Below are 20,175 nucleotides of genomic sequence, written 5' to 3'. Positions count from 1 at the left end.
ACTAGTTATATTACAAAATAGTTAAATAATAATCAGTAATAAAATCACCTGTTTAAGTTGACTTTCGAACATATCTTTTTCTTGTTGAAGTTGTGTATTTATAACTTTTAATCTTTCCAGTTCCACATTGATCTTTTCTTTTTCCGCCGATTCTGTAGTAGAAAATTAAGAAGGCTTAATTTTTTATATAACACAACAGTGTTGTTATTATCGAAATAATATACAATTAAATATTGTTGTTGAATTTTACGCACGTAATAAAATTGGCATATAACGTAGATGTATATTTTGGTGTATGTATTACGTACCTTTGATAAACTTCTCGTATTCCAGTTGATACTTCTGTAGCCTTTTGACTTTAATACTGCAAGCTAGTTTCACTATCTGTCGTGAAGCTTCCTCGGCGCGACATTTCTTTGGTAATGTTACTCTATTTAAAAAAAATAAGTTTAAACATACGAAAATCGTTTTTAGATCATTCATCATTTTTAGCCACGTACATATATGAAAATAACATAACTTAAAGATAACAGAGAAGTCAATTGGCTATAAGTTTAATCTGCTTTATCAATAAATTTATTTTGATAAAACAGACACTTTACGCATCAAGTAAAGTGATTTTAACTTTCTCAATAACATATTTTTTGTTGTATGCTTGTAAATCTTATAAAGTTAAGATATTGAAATAAAAATAAACTAAACGCCAACATTTAAAATTGAAACCCGCAAAAGTGTTCTTAATAAATAAATATATAACATTGAACTAATAATCACTATTTCCAACAATAAATTAAACATTACATTATTACCAAACATACTATGAAACTGAAATTAGTTACCAAAAAAACATATCCGATATATAGTCTGAAGACATTTACGTACTTGAATGTTTTCAATTGGTTTTCATTATTTGAAACATATTAAGAAACTGATATAATATTAATTAAAATACCTGAAATATTTGAGTACACCTTCAAAGTCGTGTTGCAAGAGATCCTTTCGTGCACGACTCAACAGTGCCAACGAAACTTGGAAGAGGGTGTCCATTCCTTGTAGCAGAAATACGTCCAGGATGTGATAGACCTATGAAGGAATTTAATTTTATTACTATATTTTCAAACATCGCAAATTAACTGTTATATTACACTCGCTATAATATATCACAGAAATACATCGAAAAGAACATTAGCTTAAAAATTTTTTGGTAACAATGTTCGGTCGTTTATCGATTAATAATATTTTATAAGTTTTTTTTTTCCTTTCATAACTTACCAACGGCAGAGGAAACCGAGCAGTGAATACTGTAAGGAACCATTGCGACGCGAACATGTGAGGTTCAACGCCCAATTCTTGAAAGTGTGCACGTAAGTCGTTCAGTTGTTCCTTTAAGAAAAACAGCGTCTCATTAATATATAAATCCGGCTCGAAGGATCAAAAAGTATTATTTTCATATACCTGCCTATAAAAATATAAAATATATTTTAAACTTTTAACATTTTTAAAGATCAGACTTATATCCGCTTGTTATTAATAATATGACTCAAGATCTGCAGGTATTAAATACCTTTGTCAAATAATTCTTAGTAAAGTTGAATGTCATGTATTTTAGAAAATCATGAAAAAATACTATTTTCGACCATCATATTGTTATTTTAAGTGAAGCCAACTATGAAGAATAAGAATGAACGGTAAAAAACTTAGTAACCAATTAACTTACTTCCATTAATCTGTCCAACTGGTGCAACCTCATATATAGTGCTTCGAAACCATCCTTGTACAACTCTCGTAATCCATATCCATACATCAAACGAACCAGCAGACAAAATGCTTGCTCTTCTGGCATCTGTAGAATTAAGTCATTTGGGTTGAGCAAGGATTTTTTATAATTTAAATCTATCTTTTAAATTTTAACATTTTAAGCTGCTTCAGGTAAGTTATTTATTTAACCAAATAATGTCATGATGAAGTGAAATCGCGACCAAATTGGTCTTGAAGTTTTACCTGAATTTGCATCCAAAATTCCTCCCCAATAACGAACTTCGTAAAGTAACCATTTCGAAATGAGTTCAGCGCTAGCAGCGCGAGTGAGTGAGCAGTAAGGTAGCGGAGACGACACTCACGTGCAGCAGCAGCGTGGCGGCGAGGAAGCTGAGGCCCTGGCAGTAGCCCACCTCCACGTCGTACACGGCGTAGGCGCGCGCCATGCGCAGCAGCGAGTCCTGCCCCAGCCCGCCCGCCTCGCGGAAGAAGTCGTGCGCCGGGAACGTGCGCGCGATGTCGCGCTGGATCACCGCCTCGAACGGGCAGTCCTGCGGCGCAATGTGCTCCGATTGAGTACGCGTGGCCGTCGTAGTTCGAAATTACATTTATTGTTTAATTTCGATACAATATATGTAGGTATATAGATTTTTATTTTAAAATAGTCGGTTGTGTTTTTTTTTAAATAAATCGAATCAAATTGAACCAATCAGATCTTTTACGTTACCGAACAACTACTACCTTTTATCGACTATGTAGACTTCTGTATTAGCAAATCGTAAATACGATCCATTTATAATAGGCTATTTGACTGGTTTTTAAAATCCATTTTATATTATTAAGTAGAGGTTAAGGAACCCAGTAAAAGTTGTTTTTTTTTTATTCTAGTACATATTTGTTGAAAAATATCAAATTAATAATTCCATATTTAAATAGCGCGTGAAAACGCTACTTTGACAATATAGCGCTGCAATGGGATCGGTAACGTGACTATCCTGTATTATAATCTGTGGCACATATAATCCACATACAGTAGGCAAACGAGGTTAACAAACAAGTGATGTCATCATAAACCCGACCAATCAGGAGCGTTTTGTGTGACTTGATAAGCGTTTAAAAAATGCAATTTTATTTATGGATTTTTGAATATATTAATTATTATTTTCAACTTTCGTTAATAAATAACCATTTTTAAACTCATAATATATACTGATTACAATAATTGACAATTTATTTTTCGCATTGTGAAATAGCCTATTATGCCGTTATAAATAACCGTATATTCGTACCTTACTGATGAGCGTACGGTACGTCTCCATGAGCTTATCGTTCTGGTCGACGCCGGCCAGCCTCAGCCACACCTCGCCTCGGAGCGCTTCCGGCACTCCCACGCGCACGAGCTGACTGAGAGCGCGAGGGCGGGGTCCGATCCAGCTGTGGAGTAGTGGAAGCGTTTAATAATTCCATATTGGCGAAATATGTGAAACACGCGGTGATCGAATATTATTTTGTAGCTTAAAATTATGTACTTACTAATGAATAATTACTGAAAATACAAATAATATAGGTATGTGACAAAACACTTACTTTCTGAGGACCTGTGCCCAATTCTCAAGTACGTCTACGCCACAATCTTTAGACACCTCACCGGTCCCACTTAGAAGCGGTTCATCGCCATCTGCGAAGGACATTTTAAATTTGGTTATAATCGAAATAGTTTGACTTTTAATAAACAGGCAAATTCCTAGATGGCATATCAAATGAGACAACTCTAATCCCGACTGGTCAAATATCAGTATAGGATTTAGAGCTTACATTCAGTGAAGCCAATACGGAAATCCTTAGCCGGGTTCCGTTAACGATCGAGCCCAAAATGTCTTATAAGCACTAATTATGCACAAAAGAGTGGTCCTAGATAGAAACTTAGATAAAGATGAGATTCATATATTCTATTTCAAAAATCATTTCAATTTGTGCACTTAAAGCAATTTGATAGTAATGTTTACCGGAGTCGGGCTCCGAGGGCGAGGGCGGCGCAGGCGCGGCGGAAAGCGGCGACGGCAACAGACTGGACAGCGACAGCGGCAGGTTCAGCCGCGACCGGTCCAGCTCCCCCGACGTCTCCACGCTGGCCACTTCGTACTGTAGCTGGCCCAGAGAGTCTACCGACTGGAAATATATTGTTGTAACTTGCATTGGGCAGTGTGATATTCGAAAAATTGTTCGAACATCCGGACATTTTTCTTGACTCATAAGATTCAATTGAAATGTGTAATGTGTGATTTAAACAACAACCCGTAGTTAAAGATGTACTTGATAACTCAATAGATTAATTGTTTTTACAAGTCAAATTTTATATAAGAAATAGTCTCACAAAATTTTGGAATCTTATCCGAAGATCGAACATAAGGCAAAGATTAGCATAAGTTAGGATCTTTATTCCTTATTGTATCTTTGACTATAATATAGAAGAAATTAACAATGATTAAAGGTATTGAAGATAGACGTTTACCTCTCTCAAGTTTATATAGAACTGTTGTACGAGTGGTCGCTTGGAGTAGTACCAAAATCGTTCCGCTGGTGGATATACTTTGACTGGTGTTTCGATTACTAATCTGTAAATGAAAGTTGTAAATTTATTTCTGTAGCTGTTATGGATAACGATGAATTGGTCAGCTTATAATATTTTCAAGCTGAGATTGCCAAGAGGTTAGAACGCGTACATCTTTACATATGATCGCGGGTTCAACTGAATTTTGACGTGAAGAAAAACATCGTGAGTAAACCTGCATGTGTCTAATTTCAACGAAATTCTACCACACGTTTATTATATATTTGACCTTCTCCTCAAAGGGAGAGCGGGCCTTAGCTCATTTGTTAGTTATTTAAAATAGTACCAATATCATCAATATAAATTCCATTTCACGCCTGTTGCAGCTCTATCGTAACAAATATTTACAAATACGGTAAATGCACAAGTTCTTATAGATAAACGAGGAAACGATAAGAGCCACGATTGCCAGTTCGGCTTCGACAATTAGGGGCAAAGTAGTGCCCTGGGGAGCGGTGGAGGACGGAACGGGACGGGACAGGGGGGGAGGGGGTTGTGGCGAGGCTACGCACCGCAGCGGGTCGCGGATGCCGCGTATGACGAGGTCGAGCGCGAGCGACATGTAGGCGGGCGCGCCGTCCCCGCTGGCCACGTTGAAGGCGGCCAGCGCCGACTCGCCCGCGTTCCACAGCGCGCACACCGAGCAGCCCGAGCCGCCCGACGAGCCGCTCACCTGCGCGCGGACGGGACCCATTATATCGACCCACTCTTAATCACCTACTCCCCGGAATCAAAATCACTAACTTGTGCTAATTTATATTTCATTATTACTAAATAATTATGAAATTGATAGCAATTAGAATTGTAACTAATAATCGTAAGACAAAATTTAAACAACATGTATGTCTTAAATATGCAACCTCTTTTCGTTGTAGTAAAGAAAAAGGTATTTTCGTTCATCAGAATCACAAAAAAATGTTTTGTAATTTCACCCTTTAGGATTGAGCCACTATTTTACAATAAGCATTATTTTTTTCAAAATCTGAATTATGTCGATGTTTTATTGAGATATGCGATATGTCTCTCGTTGGCATATTGGGTGCAGATGTTAGTCTAAAGGCTGGAGATAAAATAAAATGCGTTTGGAACTGAGACACGCGCGGTGTCGTCGGCAAACTTGCGTCGATGCTCGCGGGACTTTGTTTATTGTTTGTTAGTGTGGATTTTGGTCATGATTAGTTTGTTTATTATTTAAGATTTATGTTTTTACGATTATTTTTATGCAGAGATATAATTAATAAGCAGAAAGCGAGTTAAATTTTCCCAAAATTATTCTCGCGAAATATAAATAATTCCTTGTGTTGAACTTAAATACATACAAACATACAATTATACATGCATACTTTTTAGAACGCCTTTACTAACACGCCTTCGAGAACGGTCACATTAAATTGATTCTTACGAGATTCCAATACATACCATTTCAAGCAACTGCATGTCCGAATGTTTAACACTCCGTCCGGGTGCGAGGAGAATCCCAAAACACCTCTCTATGTACAAACCTCCTGTGTAGGATGACTGAAAACAAATTCAACAATATACAAAACAGTTCTAATCTATAAAATACTCGCTATATGGGTATATATAAAGTTTATATTGCAAGACAAACATAGAAAGAAAACCATTGGCACTTCCGCTGCACAACTTGCCAAGGGTTTGGCAGCACGGACATAAAAAGAAATATGTTTTTTTTTTTAATATTTTGATACATTGAGTGTTTTTCACTCATTTGAAAGTAAGGTAATGGGTATTGATATTCTTTAATCTTAATTTCAGTATTCACCTGTGGGTCATCCGGTTCCGCCTGCACGTTGTTAGTGACCTGCGTCACGTTGATGGTCACTTGTTTATCGATACCACCGCGCAACTTATAGCCGAGACGTTCTTTCGGCACATGGCTGAATGTACCCTGTAAAAAAACGTATATTATAAATTACTGTTGATTAGTGGGTGGCACCTAGCCAGACCGGCTTGCACAAAGCGATACCACCAAGTATAGTAATTGATGAAGATATAGCTTTATATGGCATATAATACATATTAATCAAACAATTTTTTTCCAACCTTAGCATCAGTCTCCTTGATGTCCACAGTGCACTCGAGAACGTGCATCAGCTGCATGGGTGGCGCAGCGGGCCCAAGACCCTCAGTTAGGGAGCCCGTCATAGATGGCGCTGCACTCAAGTCTCCCACCAGAGACGACGCCATCGAACGCGGTATACGCTCAAACGCCTTAGCGAAGCAACCTGAAGAAAAAACATCATTACTTAAATTTACACTTAATCATAGAACATCCTTTACTCTTTTCCAACCCTAAGGAGACAAAAGCCAAATGAACAAAATTTGACATCGAATGAACGCGATACCATTGGTCGAGAGCTTGAATAATCTTTGCTGTTCAATACGGATTTGCGAAAAAATTACTTTTATAACGTTGAAACTGTTGTCCGAATTTTAGAAGTAAAATCGAAGTGGATATAAGCAGTGGCGTAGCTATCGTAGGGCCAGGTGGTGCAGTGCACCAGGGCCCCGGAGCTCAGGGGGGCCCTCTAACCTAAGCTTTGAATAGAGATGACATATGGATTTAGCCTACTAATGATAAGTTAATCTCAATGTATCCTGTATCCTATTCTTATTGCTATCTATAGTTTTGAAGGGCAATATAAGTTGAAGAGGGGTTGAGGGCCCGTTTCTTTTTCTATGCACCGGGGCCCTTGTCCACCTAGCTACGCCACTGGATATAAGTAGTTAAGTGGAATAGTGTTGTATTATAACAAAATATATACTAATCAAGAACTATTAATAGTACACAGTACATTATGAAATATTGCAGACACGTCGCCTAGGGTACAGAAAACTAATTTAATGTATATGTCACCTTACGGTGATATATATAGCGAAAAATAATGCGTTAAATTACAATCATATTTCACAGTTCACAATATTTCGACAGATCTATCTCGTCAGATTGTAGTCGTAACGATTTTTGTAATCTTACGGTCAATGATGAATGACAATGTCGTCATATTACAAGACAAGATATTTCAAACTAAGAAATGTTAAATTTTTTCGAATACGAATGATTTATATAACCTTTTTTATATATGTTTAGTACTAATAAACAACTTGGAAATTGAATTAACGCGATATCATTGGTCGAAATCTTAAATAATCTTTGATATTCATTTTGGATACGCAAACGTTTTAAGCGTGGACAAAATTAGTATCGGAACTTCGAAATAAGATTAAAATGGATATAAAAAGTTAAGTGGATTAATTTTAATTAATTTATAAATAACAATATATTAATCAAAAACTGTTAGTACTTACTAGTTACTTAAGGACTGTTTAAAATTACTCCTTCGATCGTAATAGGTATGTTAATTCATTAAAAATTTACATTTATAAATCCTGTACGATGATAATTAACAAGTATTAATTCCGCGCCTTTTTATCATCAATAAAAAAAAATTATTTAATAAAATAAAGTGTTTTTTAAAATATAATATATCGTAATTGTACTATAGAAACGGATACCTTGTCCCAATTTTATAAGTGCAATCGGAATCTTTGCGTTATAAGTTTATCTATCTATCTTTATATCTCGTGTTTATATTATGATTGTCACTGATTCGATTACATATGTATATCTATTCCTAATGACTTCATAGATGACAGCACATCTTTGGAATGAGTACATCGTCAGGTCGTTACTAATTATAATAAGAGGTACAGGAGTGTAACAGCGTTTTAATGTTTCAATACCGGGTTTGAACCCATAAACCATTAACATAAATAAATAAAAAAAAATACGAATATTTGAAGTTAAAAATTATAACAACATTTGATTAAATAAAATTACATGAACATACGTTAATGACGTGAAATGATTTAATTCCCAGACACATTATCGTAACTGACACATCCTCTTAATACGAATAATTATGAGCAGCTATGTGGGCGTAAACTACAACGAACTATAGTTTGACGTTGAACAAATAAATTCAATATCTCATAGAAATATATATAAACAAAGCAATCACCGAAATTTGATTTGATTTGATTTGATAAACAATACCGTGTCTCGTTCATTCGAATGACAAATCGGTGATGTCAGAAAGGGAGAAATCAGTGTATTACTGAACACCCAGTAAAGAACGTTTATAAATAACGCCGTATAATAGGCTAGTTGACAAAATTTGGAAATTAGTTTAAAACTATAGCTTAGCATCTATTTCACCCCAAAAATATACTATTTTAAGAAAAATAGGTTTTTTATGTTAGTATTTTGAGTTTTTAGAAATGAACTTGAAATTGACCGCGAAAAAGGCCAAGATTGTCATGGCGTCTTGAATGACGTCATACCTCGCGAAACAGCCGTGTTTGTGTATGACAGTCAATTGTGTTTTTTAATAAATAATGAATTCCTCGTATTATAAATACTGTATGGTGCCCCAATGTGAAAGTACAACGATAAAAACGCCAGACAAATTATTCATATACGTACCAAACAATAAATAAATACGAATAAAGTGGTTAAAAATGGCATGGAGGCAAGATGCTCTTATTTTGTCAACTAATTCCACAATTTATTTCTGTGAAGATCATTTCGATGTAAGTATTAAATACAACTTTATATATCTATTTATAAATGTATAGTAAAAGAAATGAATTTAGCAAATATAATATATCACACATAACCTATAAAATGTTAGGACTAGAATAGGATTTTATGATTTGTTTGAGTTAAAATATTATTTTCGTTTTATAAAATGTAATAATTCAAACTCTTTTTATTTTTTTAGTTGCCAAATGATATGACTAATTATACAGAGTATCATATTATGGGTAAAGACACAAGTGCGCATGAAACCAGGTTGTATACCAACGAAGTTCGAATGCCAAGAAGATATATGTTGAAAAAACAAAGTTTGTCAATAATCGCAGAGTGTTTGAAAGATCCAGAACCAAGTAGTACCCCCAGTTTATCTGCCATAATGATAATTGATAGCAACAACGTAGCGTTCCGCGCTTGTTTCGCGAGGTGTGACGTCACGCGACTCTGATTGGTGTTTAATGTCACGTGATTAAATGCCTCATTTTGTCGATTTTATTTTCCAAAAATATAATTAATCTTTTATTATTTTTGTAGAAAAGTTGTTTTTTTATTTACTAATTATCATGGTTAATCATTAGAAACTCAAAGCCATCCGATTTATTATTAGTGGAAACAAGCCTATTAATCGCTTTGTAAACATAAGATTTTTAAAGACCAGTTTGAAAATTACTTTAGAATATAATAAGACATTGAAATACCTGTTCTTTTTTACGTTTATATTCACTTAACTTTCAAACACGGACATAAAACACAATATATACAAAAAATCTTATAAACAAAACAAAAGAAATCACATTATACCAGATACGCGTAAAAACTTGATGATTAAAAATACAGACAGCCGTATAAAACTAAAGCCAGCGAGTTTATGAAACGAACAATCCAATATCTAGATAAGAGAGTATCGACCTTATTCTGGTACATGATCAATCAAACGGCGTTTCCATTTCTAGATCGCTACATTGTAATTATTTTTGTAATATTTTCATAAAAATATATTTATAAATAGAATTAATTTGACGTTAATTAGATTTTATTATTAGTGAAATTAATTTATATTTTAAGAACGTGTTGAGATTAGGTAAGCAACTCTTCTATTCATAAATTAAAAAAACTAATAGTTAAAGATTGTCGATGTTTACTGTCATTTTGATGAGACGTATTTTGAAAACAAAATATAATAACTCTTTTTTATGTATAACCTATTTTTACCTGAGAGTAGTTACGCCGAGGTGGAATTAGTTAGTTACTCGGTTCCCAAAGTTCTTGGAGCTATTGCGATCTAAAGTATGATTCTTACTGTGCCAATGTAGTTTAGTAGCCAGTGGTGACCACTTACCATCAAACAATATTTGTCAGAACCAAAACAAACGTATATAATATGTATTCATTTTAAAAACATAAAATCGTCATTAAATACGAATACAGGTACGTCGTAACGCTTATCATTTTAATAAAACATCGAAGCACTACAGAATAAGGACGCACTGTAACATAATGTCACGTTATCTACATAACTATGGCGCGCCTGAAATAGAACAACAACACTATCGAACGCTTCACTAATGTTCCATATTTAAAAAAAACACATAAGCTTTGATTTTTTTGTCTACTGAGGCTACCATAACTATAGTTCCAAATGCTTTTACAAACGTTTTGCTAGAGCTATTAGTGGAAACGATAATAGTCCAATGTCATGCCATGTTGGGTCATGACGGAATTGAGGATTTGTCGCGAAATAAAATGTCACAAGATATTTAAAAAAATGTATGAATACTAAGCCAACTGTTGATATTCGTCTTTACGAAACTTGCCTAAAAAGAAATGAGTCATTGCCAGTCAGAGACCCATTGCTTATTTATTACATTTATTTTTGCTTTCTTTACGAAACATTAAATTATGTAATCAATAAACGACGTTTGACTCGCAGAAGGTTATATAACGTAAATCTTAACCGAAGTTTTAGGCCGTGCACGGCGGTAAAGAAGCACAAGAAGAAGGCCTACGAGCCCAGTAATGAGACATTTACGGGCTGTAACTTTTTACTATACGTGTATGCATATCTATTATTACATTTACGTAAATCTCTTCACTAAAACAGTCATTTTTAAAGTGATGGAGAACATTTAGGCTGACTGATAAATAATGGCTTCGGGCATCAATCCTTATTTTTATCCCAGTGGTTTTGGTGAGTAAAGAAAATAATTAAACAAATAATATACATAATACAATTTATTTTAAAATTCTATAACAAAAGCGACATTTAGAGTGTAACAGATTTTCGTTGATAACACGATTTCTATGGGGTCCTTTATCCCGATAAAAAATCAGAAATAATAAAAAGATTGATTGAGACTGATTGATCTCATTATTTTCGACTTTATGCTTGAAACCTGGCCGTTTTTTGTACCAATGAAATTTAATATGTATTTTCGAAAAAAAAAACATAATCGGAATCAGCACAACGAGTATAACGTATACGAGTTACCAAAAAAGACCCGCATTCGATCCTGACTTAGGTTTGATTATCCCCACTCCAACATAAAATTTAAACTTTATCTAGAGCAAAACTAGTAATTTATTTTCATTTCATTATATAAAGAACAGGATTTACTTTTTTTGGCATATAAGAACGCAACCTTATTTGTACCGTTATTAGTTGACAACTAATAATTTTTTTCTTTTTCATATTCGGTGATTGACATGTAAGCTTGTAACCTTTTGTACTAACAATATACATTCGTTGCATTTTTCTAAGTAATCGTTTATTTATTTCCACCTAAATATCAACAACTTTTATAACGTTTAGCAACGTAGGTCCAGTAAAGTATTAAAATATGCATTAATAATAATTTCTATAAAATACATTACTAACATACATAAATAAAACAACCAACAATAGTGCTATGTCAATTTTCTCTTGATTATTATTAGAAACATGCATACTATTGAAGTTCGTGGTGTAATGTACGTCACGAAATTATTTACGCTGAAAACATAACACGATTGCGAAATTACAGAAAGTCATATGCGACATAGGCTATGATAAACAAAATTAGATACTCTCTGCTCCTAGCGGGCCGTAGTGTGATAATAAATAGCCTACAAAATACCTTAAAATTTAGCGCGCTTTAACAAAATAAAAATAAAAACTCTTCAGTTTCATTATGCTAGCATTGTTAACATCACTACCTTGTTGATTTTGTGGCTAGAGAAGGTCACTGATCCCAAGGCTCCTGGGTTCTAGGTTCAAATCACAAATCGGGTCTATAAAAAAATATTTGGCTATTTTGTCGAAAAATTCTCAGTCCACCCGGAGTCTAGAAGTTGGAATTGTGTACACACTCTGTTGGGGAAAAGATCGTGCACCTGTATTTGCGCACACTTGTGTTCAATGACATATCCTGCGTAGTTGGCTGGTCTCCCTTGAGATTGGTTGGCCGCCGATATCATAGATAACGTTTCAAAGATACGCATCCAAACCGCACATAACAATAATTCACTTATCAACATTTCACGACAGATCACCTCTACTGCCTATAAGAAGAAATGATAGCAATTAACGTCTACTCATAATAAACATACTACGTAATCGAATCAAGTGGTAATAAGTATTAACGGATTACATGAAATCACATCCAAACTAATCTTACCTTGTTATTACAAAAACCACATAACACAAAACACTCCAAACTGCGTATAAAACTGAACGGAACAACGATAACTGTTCCTAATTATTTGGACAGCTCGTGAACTGTAACATGAATATTGAAATCATTTCAATCATATGTAATAAATGATTGTGCAAACAGCTGCTCTCAGTTTGTTACCGAACTCAAGTGAAAATAGAACTTAATAAAACGACTTAAGATATATTTTTAAATACGTTAACGATTTAGATTTACGCAAATATATAGGTTTTTTTTTTTTCATTTTTTAAAATAAAATCTGAATAAATTAAAAATTAAAATATTGGACAACATCACATACATTACTCTGATCCCAATGTAAGTAGCTAAAGCACTTGTGTTATGGAAATCAGAAGTAACGACGGTACCACAAACACTCAGACCCAAGACATCGTAGAAAACTAAAGAACTTTTTCTACATTGACTCGGCCGGGAATCGAACCCGGGACCTCGGTGTGGCGTACCCATGAAAACCGGTGTACACACTACTCGACCACAGAGGTCGGAGGAATAAATATTCAATTGTTAATTTTTAGGTGTTTTATATAGAATATATACATTTATAGTCTACTCCAACCACAAAAGGACAAAACCAAAATAAACAACATTCGACAGCGAATTGACGCGTTATCATTGGTGGAATGCTTGAACAATATATTATATTAACTATGGATTTTCAAAAAAATGCCGTTTTGTAATATAAGTAGCTAAGGGGAATAGTATTGTATTATAAATAAGAACATATTAATAAAAAACGGTTACTAGTGCACATTATAGCCGAGCCATTAGCAAATCGCATGAAATGCGTAAATTAAGGCTCCTTCTTCGATTGGAATAAATATGGATCAATATGAAATAATCGTCAATCAAACTTTGTGAATTTGCCGACTTCTTAATTATTCTAAGAAGACATACATATATAAATAATGTTTGGCGGTTAAATATCTGGCAAATGGTCCATATTCATCCAAACCTCTTGAATCGCTTATACTTATTTGGGAGTAACTTTTTTTTTGTTTAAATTAAGAATACTAGCAATGCCCCAAAATAATTAAGGAATTACTTATATTCCTATTTACCTCTCCTTTTAAGTTTATCGCTTGTGTTAGGAGTGGGGACGACAATAGCCCAAGGGGTCAGGATCGATCCTGTGACTTTTTACACCGTTAAGCGGTCCGTAAACCATAGCGCTATAGACGCTTCAAACATAGAGCTTTTTGTAATACTATGTCTTTATAATACCACATAATACTATGTATAATCGACTATGTTTCTAATTTGAGACAAGAATATAGAGAAAATATAATGTAAAAATATCGACATTCTTACTTATTTATTTTCAATAGAATCCATATGCAGTACATTTAATAAAAAATAGATATTAGTTTTGAGAAAATCTTGTATCAACGAATCAAAACTTATTAGAGCCTAATTGAATAAAGAACATTCTGACTAGATTTCGATTCTCAACGCCCGTCAGCGTCGACTTGTCCATCTTAGAAATGCCGTTACAAGCAATTTAAATAGTCCAGTGATGCCATGTTATATGGATTAACTCCCCAAGTACCAACTTCAAATTCCCCTGATAATGTTCGAGAAGAAATTACAAATATAAGTGTAAACCATTTTAAATTTAGTTTTTCTTAACTTTTATTTGCATTCATTTTTTTTGCTCCTTCCTCTTATTCTTTTCATATAATATTTTTTATATTTTACTTTTGTATAAATTTACCAACTTAGGGGTTTTCCCCATTGAATTTAGGGGGAAAACTCAAAGTTGGCATCACTGTTACAGTCATGAGCACTCACTCGAAACCTGGTTGACGGCTTCAGCGATGTGGCAGCGGAACACGTGGCAGCGGTACACGGCCGACTCCTTGGTCTCCCCGTGCGACCACGTGAAGGCGAAGCACGACGCGACGGGCGAGCCGGCCGCTCCGCGCGCGTAGAACGATATCCTGTTCACCGCGTACCTCGTCATCACGCTGTTTGTGTCCGCTTGGTATAATCTGTGGGCAACGTAACACAAATTACTATACAAATACACATGTTTGTTTTGGTGCCGATTTTTAAGTTAAAATCTTCTCATGTTGTCCGTGATTTTAGTCTACATTTCTATGGTTTTAAATGGGTTTCGTAATTTGACGTTTTTGCATGTTTTAAGTTCCGGACAGCATTGAAATTTCACACGATTAAATGAAATTATAGACCGAGTAAATTTTATGTTCACGTTCAAAACTAGTCGAGAGTCGGACAATGAAAGATTATTGAGTTTTTCTATTGAGAAATTATAAATTTCTACTAATTATTGTAAATTTCTAGGTGATCGAGCTTGGTAACTTAGTAACTCATCTGGATTCTTGAAATATTCTACGGCCATACAGCGATTCTCAGTATTATTGTATTCCAGTTTGTATGGTGAGTAAACATGCAGACTGCATGGAACTTAACATATTCGTTACCAAGGTTGGTGGCGCATAGGCGATGTAAGGAATGACTAATGTTTCTTGCAGCGCCAACGTATATGGGCGGTGGTTACTTACCATCAGGTAGCCCATTTTGCCCGTCCGCCCATCTATATCCTATGCCTAAATATATCATTAAAAAAAACTTCTTTTTTACTTTGAATTGACGTCTGTCGCTCCGATCGTGATGGATATTTAGTCCTGCCGCCAAGTTTCTCAAGGTTAAATATTTTTTTTGTTAATAGTCGTTATTACAATTTGGTAAGATCAAATTTATATATTAAGCCACCTCGATACAGTTTTCGTGTTCGGAAATACTGTGTTAGCCGATATATAAATATTGTGTATATTTATTCGGAAATACTGTAAGTATTGCTGCAGTTGTTGTTTAATGAAACCTCAAAACCCTTAAACGAATTTAGGTCAAGTGATTCCTCATATCTTTTGAATATTTCTAGAACAATACTCACTGTAGCCATTGTTATATCAGTTATAACCGCAACGACTTATTTCATAATATTGACATATCATATAAGCGTTACGCACACAAAAGAGGAGAGCAGAGAGAGAGGGAGAGACAGAGAACCAGCATACGAATACGTCATACACATTACATATTAACAGCTTGTAAATTTCCCACTGCTGGGCTAAGGCCTCCTTTTGAGGAGAAGGTTTGAAGCATATTCCACTACGCTGCTCCAATGCGGGTTGGTGGAATTTAATGCGGGTTGTGGGTCGAGAACGTCATGCCTTTAGCAATCACGGTATACCGAAATACGCTATAGCGTGCCAAAAACTTTTCACAGAAAAAAACAGTTCTATTCTAAACAATATTATTATTAAATCAGTTTGTTAAATAATCTAAACTTCTATGCTAGGATCATAAAGGGTATAAAATATGTTCGTGAGTATGTAGAGGGAAAATCCGGAAGCAAAGATCCAATTCTTAAAATATTTTCATTGAAAGAAAATAAAATACAAAAGAAAGCTACACAATTTCTGAGTGTTATTAATGATATCTATATCAAATCACTTTCCTAATTCGTAAATTTGTGAAGCCGATTCACAAGTATTCTAAAAAGTGAGTCTGGTAATTATTTAAAGAATCTTTACTTTGTATAGAGATGAAAAAATGATTCGTAATTTCGCTAAAAGTAGTTTGTTAAATGAAAATTAGTCATTTGTTTTTATCAAATCACATGAGCAATTGAGCACATAAAACGCACACATTATTTTAAGGATACATGAAGGCGGGCGGGCAAATGGTTAGAAATATTAACCATCCCTTACATCGCCAATGCGTAAACAACCTTGGGCACTAAGACGTCCCTAGTGCCTGTAGTTACACTGGTTCACACTGGTTCAAGCCGGTACACAATAATATACTAAGTGCTACTGTCTTGCGGTAGAATACCCGATGACTTAACCTACCCATACGGACTTGTACAAAGTCTTACGAACTGACTTATCTGTTTTATATTAAGTGGTATGATATTTTTAGGAACATGTAAAAGAAGCTCAAAATCTGGAAGTACTTACACGACCAGACCTTGGGAACACACTGGTATCGAAATCGAGACGGCGATACCATCTCGGTTCTCTGGCATCGAGCTCAATTCCTTCATGATACGCTGTATATCAGTCTCCGATTTTGGATCAGCTATGTTCTGCGCGCCGAGGTAACTGACTCCGCAGAACACTGTGCACTCTTGGTCGACATCTGATACTGAAAAAATACTTCATTAGTAATAATAATATACGATATTATAATCTATTCCAACAACAAGAACAATAAAATCAAAGAAAGACAACAATTTTGACATTTAATTGACGCGATATCATTGGTCGATATCTCAAATAATTTATGATATTCATTATCATTAAGTTTGGAAATAAAATTAAAGTGGATATAAGTAGTAAAGTATTATTAAAGTGGAATAGTTGGCATTGAATGTAGTACAATACAGCAGAGCTATGAGCAAATCGCATGGACTATAAATCAAAAGTTTGTTAATGTTGACTCCTTCATTGATTGGAATACATACATCTATGACGTTATTAAAATAGAAAAACGAATTATATTTTATAAAATACTAGCTAAATACGAAAAATGTTCTGTCCGTATATATTATATCAATGGCAATCATGGCTTTCAATTGAACTGTATAGTTGTAATGATTCAGCGCCATCTAGTGGCGAGTCATAACAAATTAGAAGAGAAAAACCTCCTTAATGAAGTTCTTAACCAAGTTACCCAAGTGTCAATATCTATGGTGACCAAATTACGGTAAAATAGACCATTTACACGGTAGACACCTATCACACATTAAGCATAGGTTATTAATAACTTAGTATTCTATAGTGGCGTAATCTATACTAATATTATAAATGCGAAAGTAACTCTGTCTATCTGTCTGTTACTATTTTAGGGTAAAACCTACGAACCGACATTGATGAAATTTGGTATGAAACTATCTTAATCCTTTTATATACTTAACACATAAAAACACCATATTTTTAAACGCGAGCAAAGCCGCGGTCGACAATAAGTGGTCAATAAGTTACAGAGAATTCTCAATCACCTTCATCATCACTTTCGATAGGTTTCATGTGATCTTGTTTCTCTGTTGGAGACGGTGTTGATGTGACCGCTGACGTTCCGTCTACTACTTCGTAGAACTTCGATCCGCCGACGTGCCGGCACGACTCCTGCACGGAAGAAAATTATCTTTAAGCATATTATATTAGAGCACATTTCTCGTTGTACCTGCAAATAATATATTAAAAATTAAGGCAACAATGTTGCTGTCCCACTTGGGATGCTTTATATATTTATTGAGGATAATGTTTAAAACTTATTCCACTACTTTGCTCCAATTTGGGGTTGGCAGATATACCAATTTGTGACAAGTTTTCAACCAACACATGCAGGTTTCTTTACTATGTTTATCTTTACCACCGAACACGAGATTGATGCATGAAAATTCAGTGGTGCTGGTCTAGGTTTCAACGCGGTTCAACACGATCATCAGCTAAGGTTTATTTTTTCTAGCCAATGAGATATCTCTACTCGACGTCCAAAATTAAATTCGAAAATTTTGTTGTAGCGAAATTTATTTCGAACGAAAATCTAATATTGTACACAATTGTACAATATTAGATTTCGTGTAACATTTAATTACATAATTAGGAATAAGAAGCGTTAAATATAGCGCGAGGTAATCATACATTACAATATAAAATTACTAACATTCAACAAATTACGTACAATAAAATTAATTACTTATACAAAAGATTTTGTCTTACATAACTATTAAATATATTTTCAATCTCTATGTATGCAATTTGAAATTGAGTAACATTATATTGATGTAAATAATATTATTCAAATGATACACAATTAATACATAATATATGACACAGCAATAATAACGAGGAAAACATTTAAAACATTACAATTATTTTGTTTATATTATTTATTCAAATGTGTCATTCTGAATGCAGTGAAAAAAATATATTAAAACATAAATAAACTATTTAAAAAGAACACTTCATTAAATCTATACACTTTGTATAAAAGTTTCAGGTAATGATGATTCAAATTTAATTTATTAGTATACTGTATTGTAACCAGCATTAAAACTGTGTACAGTTTAAGCTGAATCGGTTGAATGGAACTGGTTCAATTTCAGTTGCAAGAGTTTACTAGAGACTGCCCAACTGCATGGCACAAATATGTGCACAAGTATGTGTGCAAGCAAGTGCAGGATGCCTCTCTACAGCCTCACTTACATACAGTACGATCGACCGCTAGCTTTACTTGCTTTCCAAGGGATGTGCGACACTGCTAAATAGTTCGTAGAATCTCGTCCACGTAACAAAATATGATGAAATATTTAAATTTTATGTATTTATGCTTCCTTCTTAGTAAACTGCACCCATGTCTGACAAAAATGTTGTCACCAAATCATTATTATATATTAAAATTTGTTTTATGTATGAAAATAATCTACATATTATATATGTATATGGAAAAGCGAAATACGGCTCCTCAAGAAATCTTCGAAATTATAGGTTAATCGGGGCTCCGGTTTCTTAGACTTAGACTCTACGCGACGTAGACGCTCCCTTAGGAAGGATTTTATCGGAAGGGTAACATTAAATTTTACCATACGAAGACGGGACATGCTTGTTCTTAAATAACAATCAATTTGAGAAAACGATACACAAACAGAGCACCTTGTATATAACGTGCGATGTTTTCCCGTAAGTCATTGTAGTCAAACTACACACACCACCGAATGATAAATAAAAAAAAGTTAATTAAAATGTGTTATTATAAAATATTAAAATATTCGTCCTGCACGGCGGACAACGATTGAATACTAAACAGTGAGCAGGTTTCATGATTCACTCTGCCCACTGGCGACATCGAGATATCGTTCGAGTAGGCATATGGAATAATCATACATACGTCACTTATATATTTATAAGCCACACGAAGCGCTATGAAGATAATAAACATAACAATTACCTAATATTATTTATTATTTAATCGATAAGAGATAAAATAATAATTTAATCGTTACTCTTACTCTTACTTAAAGTTACTCTTCAATAATTTAATTTTTACGATTTTCGGCTAAGATTTATGCAAAGCACCAATACAATTAAACAAAATTACCGATACTAAAAATTACCTTACAACTTAATTTTTCACGCAAACAAAATCATCTTAGTACTTTAATGATAATCTTCATCTATGATCTTATAACATTGATACAAGAGACGAAATTTGAATATTCCTTATTGGCCGATATGGGTAACGTAAAAAAATAAAAACATAAAGTATGATACTAGTCTGTTAGAGACTCATTGAATTAGGGACAATTACTAAGAAATGTCAACTGAAATAGTCCGAGACTTCGTAAATGTCACTGAAAAGTAACGTTAAATTGTTAGTTATCTAATAAAGATCAATAAAAGTGCAATTAATTCAAACTCATTTTGTGCTCACAATTTATTTGGAAAATA

At 34.2% G+C, this 20,175-nt stretch overlaps 1 protein-coding gene across 8 annotated transcripts in view; it reads right to left on the bottom strand.

Annotated features, from left to right (window-relative positions):
* Positions 1–20,175, bottom strand: part of LOC125069971 (rab GTPase-activating protein 1-like) — a 33,021-nt gene that overhangs the window by 6,680 nt on the left and 6,166 nt on the right. For 6 of the 8 annotated variants that reach the window (XM_047679615.1, XM_047679643.1, XM_047679625.1 and 3 more), the window contains 17 exons: positions 17,724–17,850; positions 16,681–16,867; positions 14,486–14,685; positions 6,434–6,615; positions 6,153–6,278; positions 5,789–5,887; positions 4,882–5,042; positions 4,271–4,373; positions 3,765–3,927; positions 3,346–3,436; positions 3,048–3,192; positions 2,121–2,309; positions 1,718–1,843; positions 1,273–1,383; positions 953–1,083; positions 309–430; positions 49–152 (listed from right to left, as the gene is read on the bottom strand). In XM_047679615.1, coding sequence (XP_047535571.1) covers positions 49–152; positions 309–430; positions 953–1,083; positions 1,273–1,383; positions 1,718–1,843; positions 2,121–2,309; positions 3,048–3,192; positions 3,346–3,436; positions 3,765–3,927; positions 4,271–4,373; positions 4,882–5,042; positions 5,789–5,887; positions 6,153–6,278; positions 6,434–6,615; positions 14,486–14,685; positions 16,681–16,867; positions 17,724–17,850 — 2,367 coding nt within the window. Of the gene's footprint in view, positions 1–48; positions 153–308; positions 431–952; positions 1,084–1,272; positions 1,384–1,717; positions 1,844–2,120; positions 2,310–3,047; positions 3,193–3,345; positions 3,437–3,764; positions 3,928–4,270; positions 4,374–4,881; positions 5,043–5,788; positions 5,888–6,152; positions 6,279–6,433; positions 6,616–14,485; positions 14,686–16,680; positions 16,868–17,723; positions 17,851–19,380; positions 19,561–20,175 lie in introns of those variants that run through there. The other 2 variants (XM_047679651.1, XM_047679633.1) reach the window with 2 other exon arrangements.

The sequence above is a fragment of the Vanessa atalanta genome, chromosome 2 (assembly GCF_905147765.1).
Source record: "Vanessa atalanta chromosome 2, ilVanAtal1.2, whole genome shotgun sequence".
Classification (NCBI taxonomy): Eukaryota; Metazoa; Arthropoda; class Insecta; order Lepidoptera; family Nymphalidae; genus Vanessa; species Vanessa atalanta.
Note: the sequence above shows the minus strand (reverse complement) of the source record. Positions and strands in the feature narration are given on the sequence as shown.